Source organism: Bos grunniens, chromosome 3, assembly GCF_055505025.1.
Source record: "Bos grunniens cultivar Pamir isolate PY7600 chromosome 3, Bosgru_T2T1.0, whole genome shotgun sequence".
NCBI lineage: Eukaryota > Metazoa > Chordata > Mammalia > Artiodactyla > Bovidae > Bos > Bos grunniens.
Window position 1 is genome coordinate 37,655,227 of NC_141167.1, and position 12,846 is coordinate 37,668,072.

The window sequence follows — 12,846 nt, forward strand, 5'->3', positions numbered from 1 at the left end:
TCAGTGGTAAAGAATCCACCTGTCCATGAAGGAGATGCAAGTTTGATCCCTGGGTGGGGGAAGATCCCCTGGAGAAGGAAATGACTACACACTCCAGTATTCTTGTCTGGGAGATCCCATGGACCGAGGAGCCTGGCAGGCTACAGTTTATGGGGTCGCAAAAGAGTTGTACATGACACAGAGACTTAACAACAACAGTGAGTGTTCATATAGATAGATATCTGTCTATATATAGTTATATGTTCTTTCGTAGACGTAGATAGATTCATGTATTACACATAATATTTTTGCATTGGAGAATTTCACATGACCTTCATATATTATTCATCACATATTACACATAAAGATGCCTATATATTATACCTATCAGTTACTTTAAGCACTTCAAAATGGAATATGGCACATAGCTAAGGCAAGGTCTTGACTTTATATTATGTATTTGGTGTGTGAGTTTTGCCATAGAATATATACCATGAGATTCTTGGTTTGATTTCAGGACAGATTAAGGAGGGAGAACTTTAATGATTTTATGGGGACATCTTTATTGGTGTTTTGGATTGTGGCAATAACTTTGTGTAGATTTTCCCTGATGATTATTTGCCTGATTATTGGGGTTGCCAGAGGAAGTCCTAATTATTTATGGCCTAAAGGACCTAAACAGTGTGAATTTACTTTAAAGCAATTTAAAGACGTCTCAGGCAGTGTAAAGAACAGAACTTATTACCAGGTGGCTGTGGATTCCTGTTCCTATGTCTGGTAGAGGTAGAGCTGCAGAAACCTCGGGACCTTGGAGTCTTGCTCTGAGAGATTTTGAAATGCACAATTGTGAGGTGGCTCCTTGCCTCACCTTCCCTCAGTGGGTATAAGGCTGCCAGGGTGCTGGAGAGTATGGGGCCAGTAAAGGAATGAGAGAAGGTCACTTTAATTTGTAGTGGAATTACCACTAAGTATTGCTTCTTTAACATCTGGGTTCTTTAAGCAGAACAGTGTGAACTGTAGGTAACCATGCATGGATCTTTTCTGAGGTCTATCTGTCTGTGTCTCTTTCTCACGGTCCAGTGGGTGGCCACTTACGTCATCACCTAGTGTTCGCTGAGCATTTGTTCTGTCCTCAGCAGAACTGGGGAGAGAGTGTGAATAAAAAGGTCCAAAGTCAAGTTCAGGCAGAAAGACTATGAATATATAACAGGAGAACAGAATTATTTTTTGTTAAGTCTTATACCATAGGTATAGATATGTACTATCTATATAATATAGATATTATGTAATCTTATTTAGATTCTTATTATCTATATATTTTCATGTTAACCACAAATGTGACTTCTCTTTTCTACAAACTCACTTCAAAGGTCCTAGATAAAAAATGAATGAACTGACTTTAAAAAGTGCATCGTATCGGACTTCCCTGGTGGCACAGTGGATAAGAATCTGCTTGCCAGTGCAGGGCACATGGATTTGATCCCCGGTCTGGGAAGATTCCACATTCCGCAGAGCAACTAAACCTATGTGCCACAGCTACCAGGCTCGCACTCTAGAGCCTGCAAGCCACAGCTACTGAAACCACGTGCCACGGCTGCTGAAGCCCACGTGGTCCAGGGCCCGTGAGTCACAACTACTGAGCCTGTGTGCCAGAACTACTGAAGTCCCTGCACCCTAGAGCCTGCACACCCCATCTATTTACTGAGCTCACACCCTATAACTACGAAGCCTGTGTGCCTAAAGCTTGTGCCCCACAAGAGAAGTTGCCACAATGAGAAGTCTGTGCACTGCAGTGAAGAGTAGCCCCACTCACCACTGCTAGAGAAAGCCTGTGCAAAGCAGCAAAGACCCAGCACAGCCAAAAATAATACGAGAAATAAATTAATGAAACAAAGACATCGTATCTTCAGAACTCACAGGACAGAACTGTCAGTGGAGTTACTGAGCCAGACAACTGTGGGTTTGGCTTAGCTCTGTGATTTGCCAAGCTATGTGTCCTTGTGCCTATTATTTAACCTCACCAGCTCCTACTTGCGACCGTGTAGCATGCTAGTTTAGAGCACAGGCTCTAAAACCAGATGGCCAGGACTCAAATTCTGGGTCTGTAACTGACTAGTTATGTAACTTTGAGCAAATTACCGTGCATCTGTTACTTATCTGTAAAATAGGGTTATTAAGGCCACCTACTTCTTAGAATATATATTAATATATTAATAAATACATTAAATAAATTGATATATTTAAAGTGCTAAAACCTGTACATGTGATATACATATATGTAAATACATATATTTGCTATTATTTTTATGTAAATATAAAATCCTGACCTAATAGAATAAATAAATAGAACTGGTACTAAGTTCTTGATATAAAGATTAAGCTGAGACAAAGCGTGTAAAAGTGTCTACCATGGATTGTGATGTATAGCTAGGACTTGGTAGACAGTGGCTGTGTTATTACCTGGAACTGATGCTGAGCTGATGAGCACTAGGATGGTTGTCCTTCTTCTGATGGAGAGTGGCTACACTGTACTATTGTTAAATATTTTGAGTATCATCCTGTATAAACTTAGGCATTTCTTAATATTAAGGTCTGTTCCTGGGGAAGTGATTTTTTATTTAAGGAGTACCTAAACAGAATTAAAAGTTTGAGAAGTTTTGACCTGAATATGGCTTTTTTTTTAAATCATGAAGGCAAAGTTTGGTCTAATGAAACACTGTACATTAAGTACTATGTACTTGCACTTAATGGAAAGATGAGAATTAATTTTAAAAACATTTTAAAACAAAATGTTTTCTTCAGTACAGAAGTGCTTCTTTGGTTGCCAGAGCTGGGGGATACAAACCTCCAGTTATAAGTCCTAAGGATGTAAGGTACAGCATGGGGACTGTAGATAACAATACTGCGTGGTATATTTGAAAGTTGTGAATGTTAGCTAAACTTTTCATGGCGATTATTTTGCAACATATACATATACTAAATCATTGTGTTGTATACGTAACACTAATATGTTGTATGTCAGTTGCTGCTGCTGCTAAGTTGCTTCAATCATGTCCGACTCTGTGCGACCCCATAGACGGCAGCCCAGCAGGCTCCCCCGTCCCTGGGATTCTCCAGGCAAGAACACTGGAGTGGGTTGCCATTTCCTTCTCCAGTGTATGAAAGTGAAAAGTGAAAGTGAAGTCACTCAGTTGTGTCTGACTCTTTGCTACCCCATGGACTGCAGCCCACCAGGCTCCTCCATCCATGGGATTTTCCAGGCAAGAGTACTGGAGTGGGGTGCCATTGCCTTCTCCGTGTATGTCAGTTCAGTTCAGTTGCTCAGTCATGTCCGACTCCTTGCGACCCCATGAATCACAGCATGCCAGGCCTCCCTGTCCATCACCAACTTCCGGAGTTCACTCAAACTCATGTCCATCAAGTCAGTGATGCCATCCAGCCATCTCATCCTCTGTCATCCCCTTCTCCTCCTGCCCCCAATCCCTCCCAGCATCAGGGTCTTTTCCAATGAGTCAACTCTTCACATGAGGTGGCCAAAGTATTGGAGTTTCAGTTAGAACTCAATAAAAAATAGGTTCATGGTTTAAAAAACAATTCTTCAATCATGCTAAAAAATTTTTTTAAATGCTTCTGTTTTCAGGAAGGTGATAAAGAGGAAGAAAGTTGCATTTTACTTTCAAGCAATAATGAAGACAAGACTGAAATTTCAGGAACAATTCATGATATAAATTCTTCTTTAATACTTGAAGCACCCCAGGTATTTAGTACATTTTTTTCCCATTTAAACAGTTGCTATTATAAAGAAGACAAAAGTTTGTTCTTACTATCTTGGCTAAATAGATACAAATTAAATAGTCTCCCCCTTTAAAAGTTTTTTTTAAACTGAAATCTTTTCTCTTTTGTATCACTTTGCCTCCATAAATGACATCGGCTAGGTATAAGGCATTTTCAAAGAACAAACATACCTTATGACTTGATATCACTAATACACTCTTAAAATTTTGAGAGTAGAGAGAGTTTTGAAAATAGACCTGCATTTAAAATGCTGTAGAACAAGAGCTATATTAAAGAACTTCTTTTTCCCCCAGAAGAACTTCTTATTGAATACTTTCTAAAGAAGAATTATTTCGTCAAACCTTACTTTATGCTTTAATATTAGGAAGTATATTTTGAAACTTTTCCTTTTTCATTCTTAAAGTGAATTGTGTTTATTTTGCTTTCAGCAGTTAGAGTATGGTTTTTCTTAACTTGATAACAACTGTCTTTTGATATTCTTTTCGTAGTTGGTTGACAGTGTCGAAACCTGATATGTAGTCCTGTAGTGTCCATTATATATATTTTTCGGTTTATACATTTTTTTGTTACAATTTCTTAACTGTGTGACATGTTTAAATATACCTTCTAAATACTGTTTTTTCTTTTTTTAAATAACAGTATTTGCCTTACTATATTAACTTAAAAGCGTCCCTGCAATGATGTCTAGCTGCAAGTGAGGAAGCAATGGCAAGATTCTTCCGTTCTTTTCACGAATGTACATTTATTGTAGATTCTTTTCACGAATGTACATTTATTGATATTTAATGAATAGGACTTAAAATAGGAAATGTCATTGATCCTTCAGAGGGAATTGGGCCTTATTGTGCTTAGCACCCTCAGGTCCCTTGAAGTTAGGTCAAAGGCTCAGCAGATTCATATATTCCTCAAGTGTTCCTAAGAACTCAACAAAATTTCTGCTCATGTGTGGGGACCATCTAGCTTTAGTTCTATATTCTTGCTTTTTTGATTAGTGAAGTTTGAATTAATTGAAGAGCATACTGTATTCATTCCTTTTTGTTTTATATTATTAATGCAAATGCAAAAATCAACTTTTGTTAAATGGTGTATTATAAAAGAGTCATACTCAAAGTAATTGCACATATTCCTTATATCTTTAGTTTGTAGAGAAGGTTTTGTAAACATTCGAAGAGGCATGAACTTTTGAGTTACATAAACCTGATAATCCTGACTTTAAAGTCTTTGCTTTCTTCTGAGATGGTATGACATGCATCCATACTTATGTATTACTTTTTATATGAGATGCATGAATTAAACTTTAAGTGTAGCAGTTTAACAAAACTCCTGCTTCTGAGAATTTTCAGGTGGCTAATGTGTAACGAACCTTTTAGACTACTCAGTCACCTTGCCGAAGGCAGATTGTTGCCTCTTTTGTTGTTTCTTTTCCAGGCTGAGGTTTGTGTGGCAGTAAGGTTATATTTTCCTCTGTTGTAATGGAGAGCTGTTTGGGTTAACCATGCATTGACATATAATACTGTTACTGCAGTTATGCCAGGGTTAATTTTCCAGTTAATGTGTAGAGTGCAGCTTTAAGACAGAGTTTAAAGTTTTGTTTTGTTTTGCAATTTTTATTCACAGGGATTTAGAGATGAGCCCTATTTTAAAGAAGAGCTTGTGGATGAACCATTTCTAGATTTGGGAAAGGCTTTTCGATCCCAACAAAAAGAGATAGACAATAGCAAGGAGACCTGGGAAATGCATGAATTTATGGTCCCTAGGTTGCAGGAGATGGGTGAAGAAAGAGAAATGCTTGTTGATGAAGAATATGAGCTCTATCAAGACCAACTTCAGTCTCTGGAGTCGTATCCCTCATCACACATTCAAGAAGCTGCTCCTGTTCCGTCTATGAAGGAGGTTCACTTTGGTACACAGTGGTTCCCGGATTGTGAACTGCCCGAGCCTCAAGAAGCGGGATGCATGATGAGCATGTACCCTCAGGACATGCAACAGTGCGGCTGTAACCCAGAAGAAATGGTAAGGGATTGGAATGCATCTTCCGTATCCTTCCTGACTCCGCCCCTCCCCATCTCTGTCCATCAGTCATGTAACTTTTAAACACACGAACACAATTTAATGGATCTTTTCATCATTGGACATTTTTTTCCCAAAAATGTACCCTACAGTGTGTTGGTTTTAAGTAAAAGCTCATCATTTCTTTATTGTATAACTGCTAGTTGGAGTCAATAAGCTACGGTTGCTTTGCTGTTATGATGTGATTTTTGTTGTTGTTTTTTTTTAGCCTTGCTTTTTTAGTGATGTTTTCCTCCTGATACCCATTTCAAGGAAGAGTTCTTTCATTATTTGTGATTAAAAAAAAAAATCCCTCAGGGAGATATAGCTCTGTATTTCTCACATAATGTGTTTGTCAAGGAAAATCAAGGCAAAATTGATTAAAAGATTTGTTATTTCTGTCTTGCTTATCCACACTGTCCTCTGTTTTATATATAATACTAAATAGAAAGTCACTGAACTCTAGAAAATTATCTTTACATTAGTGATACTGCCTGTGGACAACTTGGCAGGAAAACATTGTATTTACTAGGTTAGCTCTTGCTATTAAATCACCAGTAAACTTATTTTTAAAAATAATATTAGGGTTAACTGGCCACCAACTGGAATCTTTTGGTAGGGGTGTTTTTAATGTTTTATTTTTGTTTATTTCCTGACCCAAATTAACTTCCAGGCAAATGAAGAGAAAGTTTTCTGTATGGAGTACGTAGCAGCATGTTCAGAACAGTACGGTGCCCTCTTCAGTGAGGTCAGCAGCTTCCCTGCAGTGATGTGCAAAGTGGCCTTCCTTTGTTCTCTCACAGGGCAGATAGAGCTGGGTTTTGTCCTTGCCTCCCTTTGACCTTCCTCCCCTTTCCATTTCATTATGGGTCTCTCTGCTATGCGAGATGCTATATTTATGTATTTAAGGAACACCTGAGGATTACCCTTGAGACTGGACTCTGGGCAGTCTACCAGAGAACAGATGTTTTGGAATTATGTGAATCATGTGGGAAGAGGTGACATAGAATCACCTGGTATGTTGCTGTTGACACTGGTTCTTTCTATCTCCGCCAGTCCCATTCATGAATTTATTCAAGTCCCACTCCTGTGTCTGCTAAGTGCTTGACCGCAAACACAATATTTCGTTATATGGAGCAAATTATAAATATATAAATAAATACTCTTGTTATGTCTGTTTTCTTCTATAAAAATAATTTTTTTCCATTTACTCAAATATAAGGCAACCTGAAATATAGTCCCATTTTAATATATAAACTTTTAGAGATATAGCTGAATAGTATATTCATAATATTTACTTTATATATTTAGTTAAGTGTCCCTATTTTAAAAGCTGTAAAATATCAGGTGTTTGCTTGTTCTTGGATTTAATGATGGAATTTTACTCATATTCCTTCAATGCATATTTAATGTCAGAGTCTACATTATTACTAGAATCACTTTTTGATCTTTCAATACTGTTTTTCAACCTTACCATCTTCATTTCCATCTACGTTGTTTGAGATATAGTAACTTTTTAATCCATCAGTTAAGTTCAGTTCAGTCGCTGAGTTGTGTCCGACTCTTTGCGACCCCATGAATATCTCAAGTATCATTGCATAACGTTAGGTTTTAAAAAATTCCTCTTGTAAGTTTTTATTGATGACCCAATCAATCCACAGGGTAGCCACTTCCTCTATTATTTATCAAGCTCATTATAAAGTTTGTTTAAACAGCATTCAGTGCTCACAGTTTGAAGGACACACATCCTAGTTACTAACTTTGTTAAACTTCCCAGCTTTCTGATTCTGCTAGGTAACCTGTAGGAAACGATAGGCTCCTTAAACTGGCATTGATTAAGATTGTTTTAGCCCTAATGTGTCTTACCTAACCAGTATTTACTTTCTTTAAGTAATTATATGCTCCTGCTTTGGGGCATTAACTCTGTCTTTTAAATTGAAGTAGTGTTGATTTGCAATGCTGTGTTAATTGCTGCTGTACAGCAAGATGACTCAGTTATACATCCATTGTTGTTTGGTGGCTAAGTTATGTCTGACCCTTCAGACATAACTATGACCCCATAGACTGAAGCATGCCAGGCTTCCTTGTCCCATTTTTAACTGTTCCATTATGGTTTATCATAAGATATTAAATACAGTTCTCTGTGTTATACAGTAGGACCTTGTTGTTTATCTATTCATATATAAAAGCTTATATCTACTGACTGCAACCAGGAGGAGGATCATCTCTTCCCCAACTCCATTCCCATTGGCAACCACCAGTCTGTTCTTTATGTCCATGATTCTGTTTCTGTGTCATAGATAGGTTCATTTGAGTCATATTTTAGATTTCATACGGTGTTTCAGTTCAGTTCAGTTCAGTCGCTCAGTTGTATCCAACTCTTTGCAACCCCATGAATCGCAGCACACCCGGCCTCCCTGTCCATCACCACTCAAACTCACGTCCATCAAGTCGGTGATGCCATCCAGCCATCTCATCCTCTGTCGTCCCTTTCTCCTCCTGCCTCCAATCTTTCCCAGCATCAGAGTCTTTTACAATGAGTCAACTCTTTGCATGAGGTGGCCAAAGTACTGGAGTTTCAGCTTTAGCATCATTCCTTCCAAAGAAATCCCAGGGCTGATCTCCTTCAGAATGGACTGGTTGGATCTCCTTGCAGTCCAAGGGACTCTCAAGAGTCTTCTCCAACACCACAGTTCAAAAGCATCAATTCTTCGGCACTCAGCTTTCTTCACAGTCCAACTCTCACAATCCATACATGACCACCGGAAAAACCATAGCCTTGACTAGATGAACCTTTGTTGGCAAAGTAATGTCTCTGCCTTTCAATATGCTATGATAATTGCTAGTGGCATCCATGTTGCTGAAAATGGCATTATTTTGTTCTTTTTTATGACTGAGTAGTATTCCATTGCATATATCTAAACATCTTCTTTACCCACTCATCTGTTGATGGACATTTAGGTTGTTTCCATGTTTTGGCTACTGTGAATAGTGCTGCTGTGAACATAGGGGTGCATGGATCTTTTTGAATTATAGTTTTTCTGGACATATGGGCATTAGCTATTTTCCCCATTTCCCATCCATATCCCACAGTGATGAGTGTAGGTGAGGAAAGAAAATCGTTTTCCTTTACCTTCTTAGGTTCCTTTGGCTGGGAGCCTACAAATTAAACTGACAAAAGACAGATTATCAGAAGAAAAACAATTTGTGAACACTTGCAGCATGCATATACACAGGAAAAACTCAGAGATAGGTCACTCAACGGAGGGGTTAGAACTTGGGCTTATGCAGCATCTTAATGGAGGACAGTACATTTGTAGACGAGTGTCAAGATAGAGGGAAAGGGATTCAGGCTTTTAGGGTTAGCTACTGTGTGAAGGTAAATATTATGGGGGAGATTGATGGAACATAAGGGTTGTTTTAGTAATGTTTGTCATATACATTTCTCTTAGTGTCATCTCTGAGGTGGAAAGAGTCTAGAGTTGTCTTTGGTGATTGAGAACCAGGGGAGGATAGGAAACTTTTCTGTGTCTCTTCTTTTTCTTCAGCTCAGAATAATCTCTCTGCCAAAGTGGCATATTTCTGGGTGGAATATCCTCATCCTCTGTAACAGTTGTGCCCACATGATCAGGATGGGCTTGGATTTTTCTTTGTCTTACTGTCATTATGGTGCACTCCATGGTGATCATTTATTATTTAATATTATAAGCTCTGGGTGAGTGGATTTTAAAAACACAGTCACATGCCTTACAAATATGTAATTCCCGGTATTCTTCTATTTAGAGGGTGTCTTCTAGAAGGCAGTGAAACATTATCTATCATTCTGTCCTCATTATATTTGATAATATCTATTTTGGGCTACAAGTATAGCTATGTTTGTGGAGTGCAAATAGTACCCAACTACTTATAAGCTTATCTTTCTCCACCACTCTCTTACTCCATTTTAGTTGAAGGATAAAAGTATCAAGGTTGATAGATCTGGTTCTTTATTTTTAGTTGTGATCAAATATACATTATATGAAGTTGACCATTTTAACCATTTTTAGGCTTACAGTTTTCATGGTATGAAATGAATATTCACATTATTGAAGAACCATTACGACCACCCATCTCTAGAATTTTTACATGTTCCCAAATGGAGACTCTGTGCCCAGTAAACAATAAACTGCTCATTCTCTTTTTCCCTTATCCTCTGGCAACAAACCACAGTTCTACTTTCTGTGTCTAAGAATTTCACTGCAAAGAACCTCATGTAAATGGAATCATACAGTATGTATCTTTTATGTCTGACCTATTTCACTTAGCGTGATGTCTTCAACGTTCATACATGTCACATGTCAGCATTTCCTCCCTTTTTGAGGCTGAATAGCATTCCATTGAATGTATATACCCCATTTGGTTTGCTTGTTCGTCAATTGATGGACATCTGGGTTGTTTCTGTCTTTGGCTATTGTGAACAGTGCTGCTGTGGACACTGCTATACAAACATCTGTTCAAAACCAAATTTTGGGTGGTACACATGCTGAAGTGAAATTGCCGGGACATGTGGTAATTCTGTTTATTTTTGGGGAGAATCACGTACTGTTTTCATAGCCACTGTGCCATTTTACATTCCTGCCAGCAATGCACGGATTTTCTAACTTTTCCATATCCTCATTAACACTTGCTTTCTGTTTTATAGATAGGCGTGAAGTGGCCGCTCACTGTGGTTTTGATTCGTAATTCTCTATTAGTGACAGTGAGCAAATTTTCACATACTTATTGGCCATCTTCAAATATTATTTGGAAAAATGTCTAGTCCTTTCCTCTTTTTGAAAATATCTGATTCTTTTTGTCTGAGACTAAATTTATGCACTCATTGTCTTTTCTATTTAGGAAAAAAAAACTGAATTGATTTTTCTAAAGGTCTAACCTTTCATATCCACTGTATTGAAACCTCAGAGAAGGCAACGGCAACCCACTCCAGTACTCTTGCCTGGAAAATCCCATGGATAGAGGAGCCTGATAGGCTGCAGTCCATGGGGTCGCTAAGAGTCAGAGACGACTGGGCAACTTCACTTTCACTTTTCACTTTCATGCATTGGAGGAGGAAATGGCAACCCACTCCAGTGTTCTTGCCTGGAGAATCCTAGGGATGGTGGGGCCTGGTGGGCTTCCGTCTATGGGGTTGCACAGAGTCGGACACGACTGAAGCGACTTAGCAACAGCAGTATTGAAACCTTAGATTTAGGTATCAATTCTTATTCTTCAGTCATAATTGCCATTAATTAAAATAACCAAATGGTTCAAAAATGATTGTACATTTTTTCTTTTTAAATACTCAGTGGCTCCCGTCTCCTCCTAGTCTCTGCTCTAAGAAGTTCTCTTGTTTTATTCTACACTACTAACTACTCATATTTCCTTTCTCACCTCTATTTAATATTTGAATTGAATTCTATGTACTGTAGGCTCCTTTGGGTATCAGATATAGTTTTAACTCAATTATATTCATAATCTATTTGATAAAATCTAGCAGTATTTGGTACATCAGCTTCAGTTCAGTTCAGTTCAGTCGCTCAGTCGTGTCTGACTCTTTGAGACCCCGTGAATCACAGCACGCCAGGCCTCCCTATCCATCACCAACTCCCAGAGTTCACTCAGACTCACGTCCATCGAGTCGGTGATGCCATCCAGCCATCTCATCCTCTGTCGTCCCCTTCTCCTCCTGACCCCAATCCCTCCCAGCATCAGAGTCTTTTCCAATGAGTCAACTCTTTGCATGAGGTGGCCAAAGTACTGGAGTTTCAGCTTCAGCATCATTCCCTCCAAAGAAATCCCAGGGCTGATCTCCTTCAGAATGGACTGGTTGGATCTCCTTGCAGTCCAAGGGACTCTCAAGAGTCTTCTCCAACACCACAGTTCAAAAGCCTCAATTCTTCGGCACTCAGCCTTCTTCACAGTCCAACTCTCACATCCATACATGACCACAGGAAAAACCATACCCTTGACTAGACGGACCTTTGTTGGCAAAGTAATATCTCTGCTTTTGAATATGCTATCTAGGTTGGTCATAACTTTCCTTCCAAGGAGTAAGTGTCTTTTAATTTCATGGCTACAGTCACCATCTGCAGTGATTTTGGAGCCCCCAAAAAGAAAGTCTGACACTGTTTCCACTGTTTCCCCATCTATTTCCCATGAAGTGATAGGACCGGATGCCATGATCTTTGTTTTCTGAATGTTGAGCTTTAAGCCAGCTTTTTCACTCTCCACTTTCACTTTCATCAAGAGGCTTTTTAGTTCCTCTTCACTTTCTTCCATAAGGGTGGTGTCATCTGCATATCTAAGGTTATTGATACTTCTCCCGGCAATCTTGATTCCAGCTTGTGTTTCTTCCAGTCCAGCTTTTCTCATGATGTACTCTGCATATAAGTTAAATAAGCAGGGTGATAATATATAGCCTTGACGTACTCCTTTTCCTATTTGGAACCAGTCTGTTGTTCCATGTCCAGTTCTAACTGTTGATTCCTGACCTGCATACAGATTTCTCCAGAGGCAGGTCAGGTGGTCTGGTATTCCCATCTCTTTCAGAATTTTCCACAGTGTATTGTGATCCACACAGTCAAAGACTTTGGCATAGTCAATAAAGCAGAAATAGATGTTTTTCTGGAACTCTCTTGCTTTTTCCATGATCCAGTGGATGTTGGCAATTTGATCTCTGATTCCTCTGCCTTTTCTAAAACCAGCTTGAACATCTGGAATTTCATGGTTCATGTATTGCTGAAGCCTGGCTTGGAGAATTTTGAGCATTATTTTACTAGCATGTGAGATGAGTGCAATTGTGCAGTAGTTTCAGCATTCTTTGGCATTGCCTTTCTTTGGGATTGGATTGAAAACTGACCTTTTCCAGTCCTGTGGCCACTGCTGAGTTTTCCAAATTTGCTGGCATGTTGAGTGCAGCACTTTCACAGCATCATCTTTCAGGATTTGAAATAGCTCATCTGGGATCCTATCACCTCCACTAGCTTTGTTCGTAGTGATGCTTTC

At 38.8% G+C, this 12,846-nt stretch overlaps 1 protein-coding gene across 13 annotated transcripts in view; it reads left to right on the forward strand.

Moving 5' to 3' along the window:
* PATJ (PATJ crumbs cell polarity complex component) overlaps nucleotides 1-12,846 on the forward strand; it is a 389,086-nt gene that overhangs the window by 113,622 nt on the left and 262,618 nt on the right. For all 13 annotated transcript variants that reach the window (XM_086394286.1, XM_086394288.1, XM_086394293.1 and 10 more), the window contains 2 exons: nucleotides 3,620-3,736; nucleotides 5,392-5,787. In XM_086394286.1, coding sequence (XP_086250412.1) covers nucleotides 3,620-3,736; nucleotides 5,392-5,787 — 513 coding nt within the window. The remainder of the gene's footprint in view (nucleotides 1-3,619; nucleotides 3,737-5,391; nucleotides 5,788-12,846) is intronic.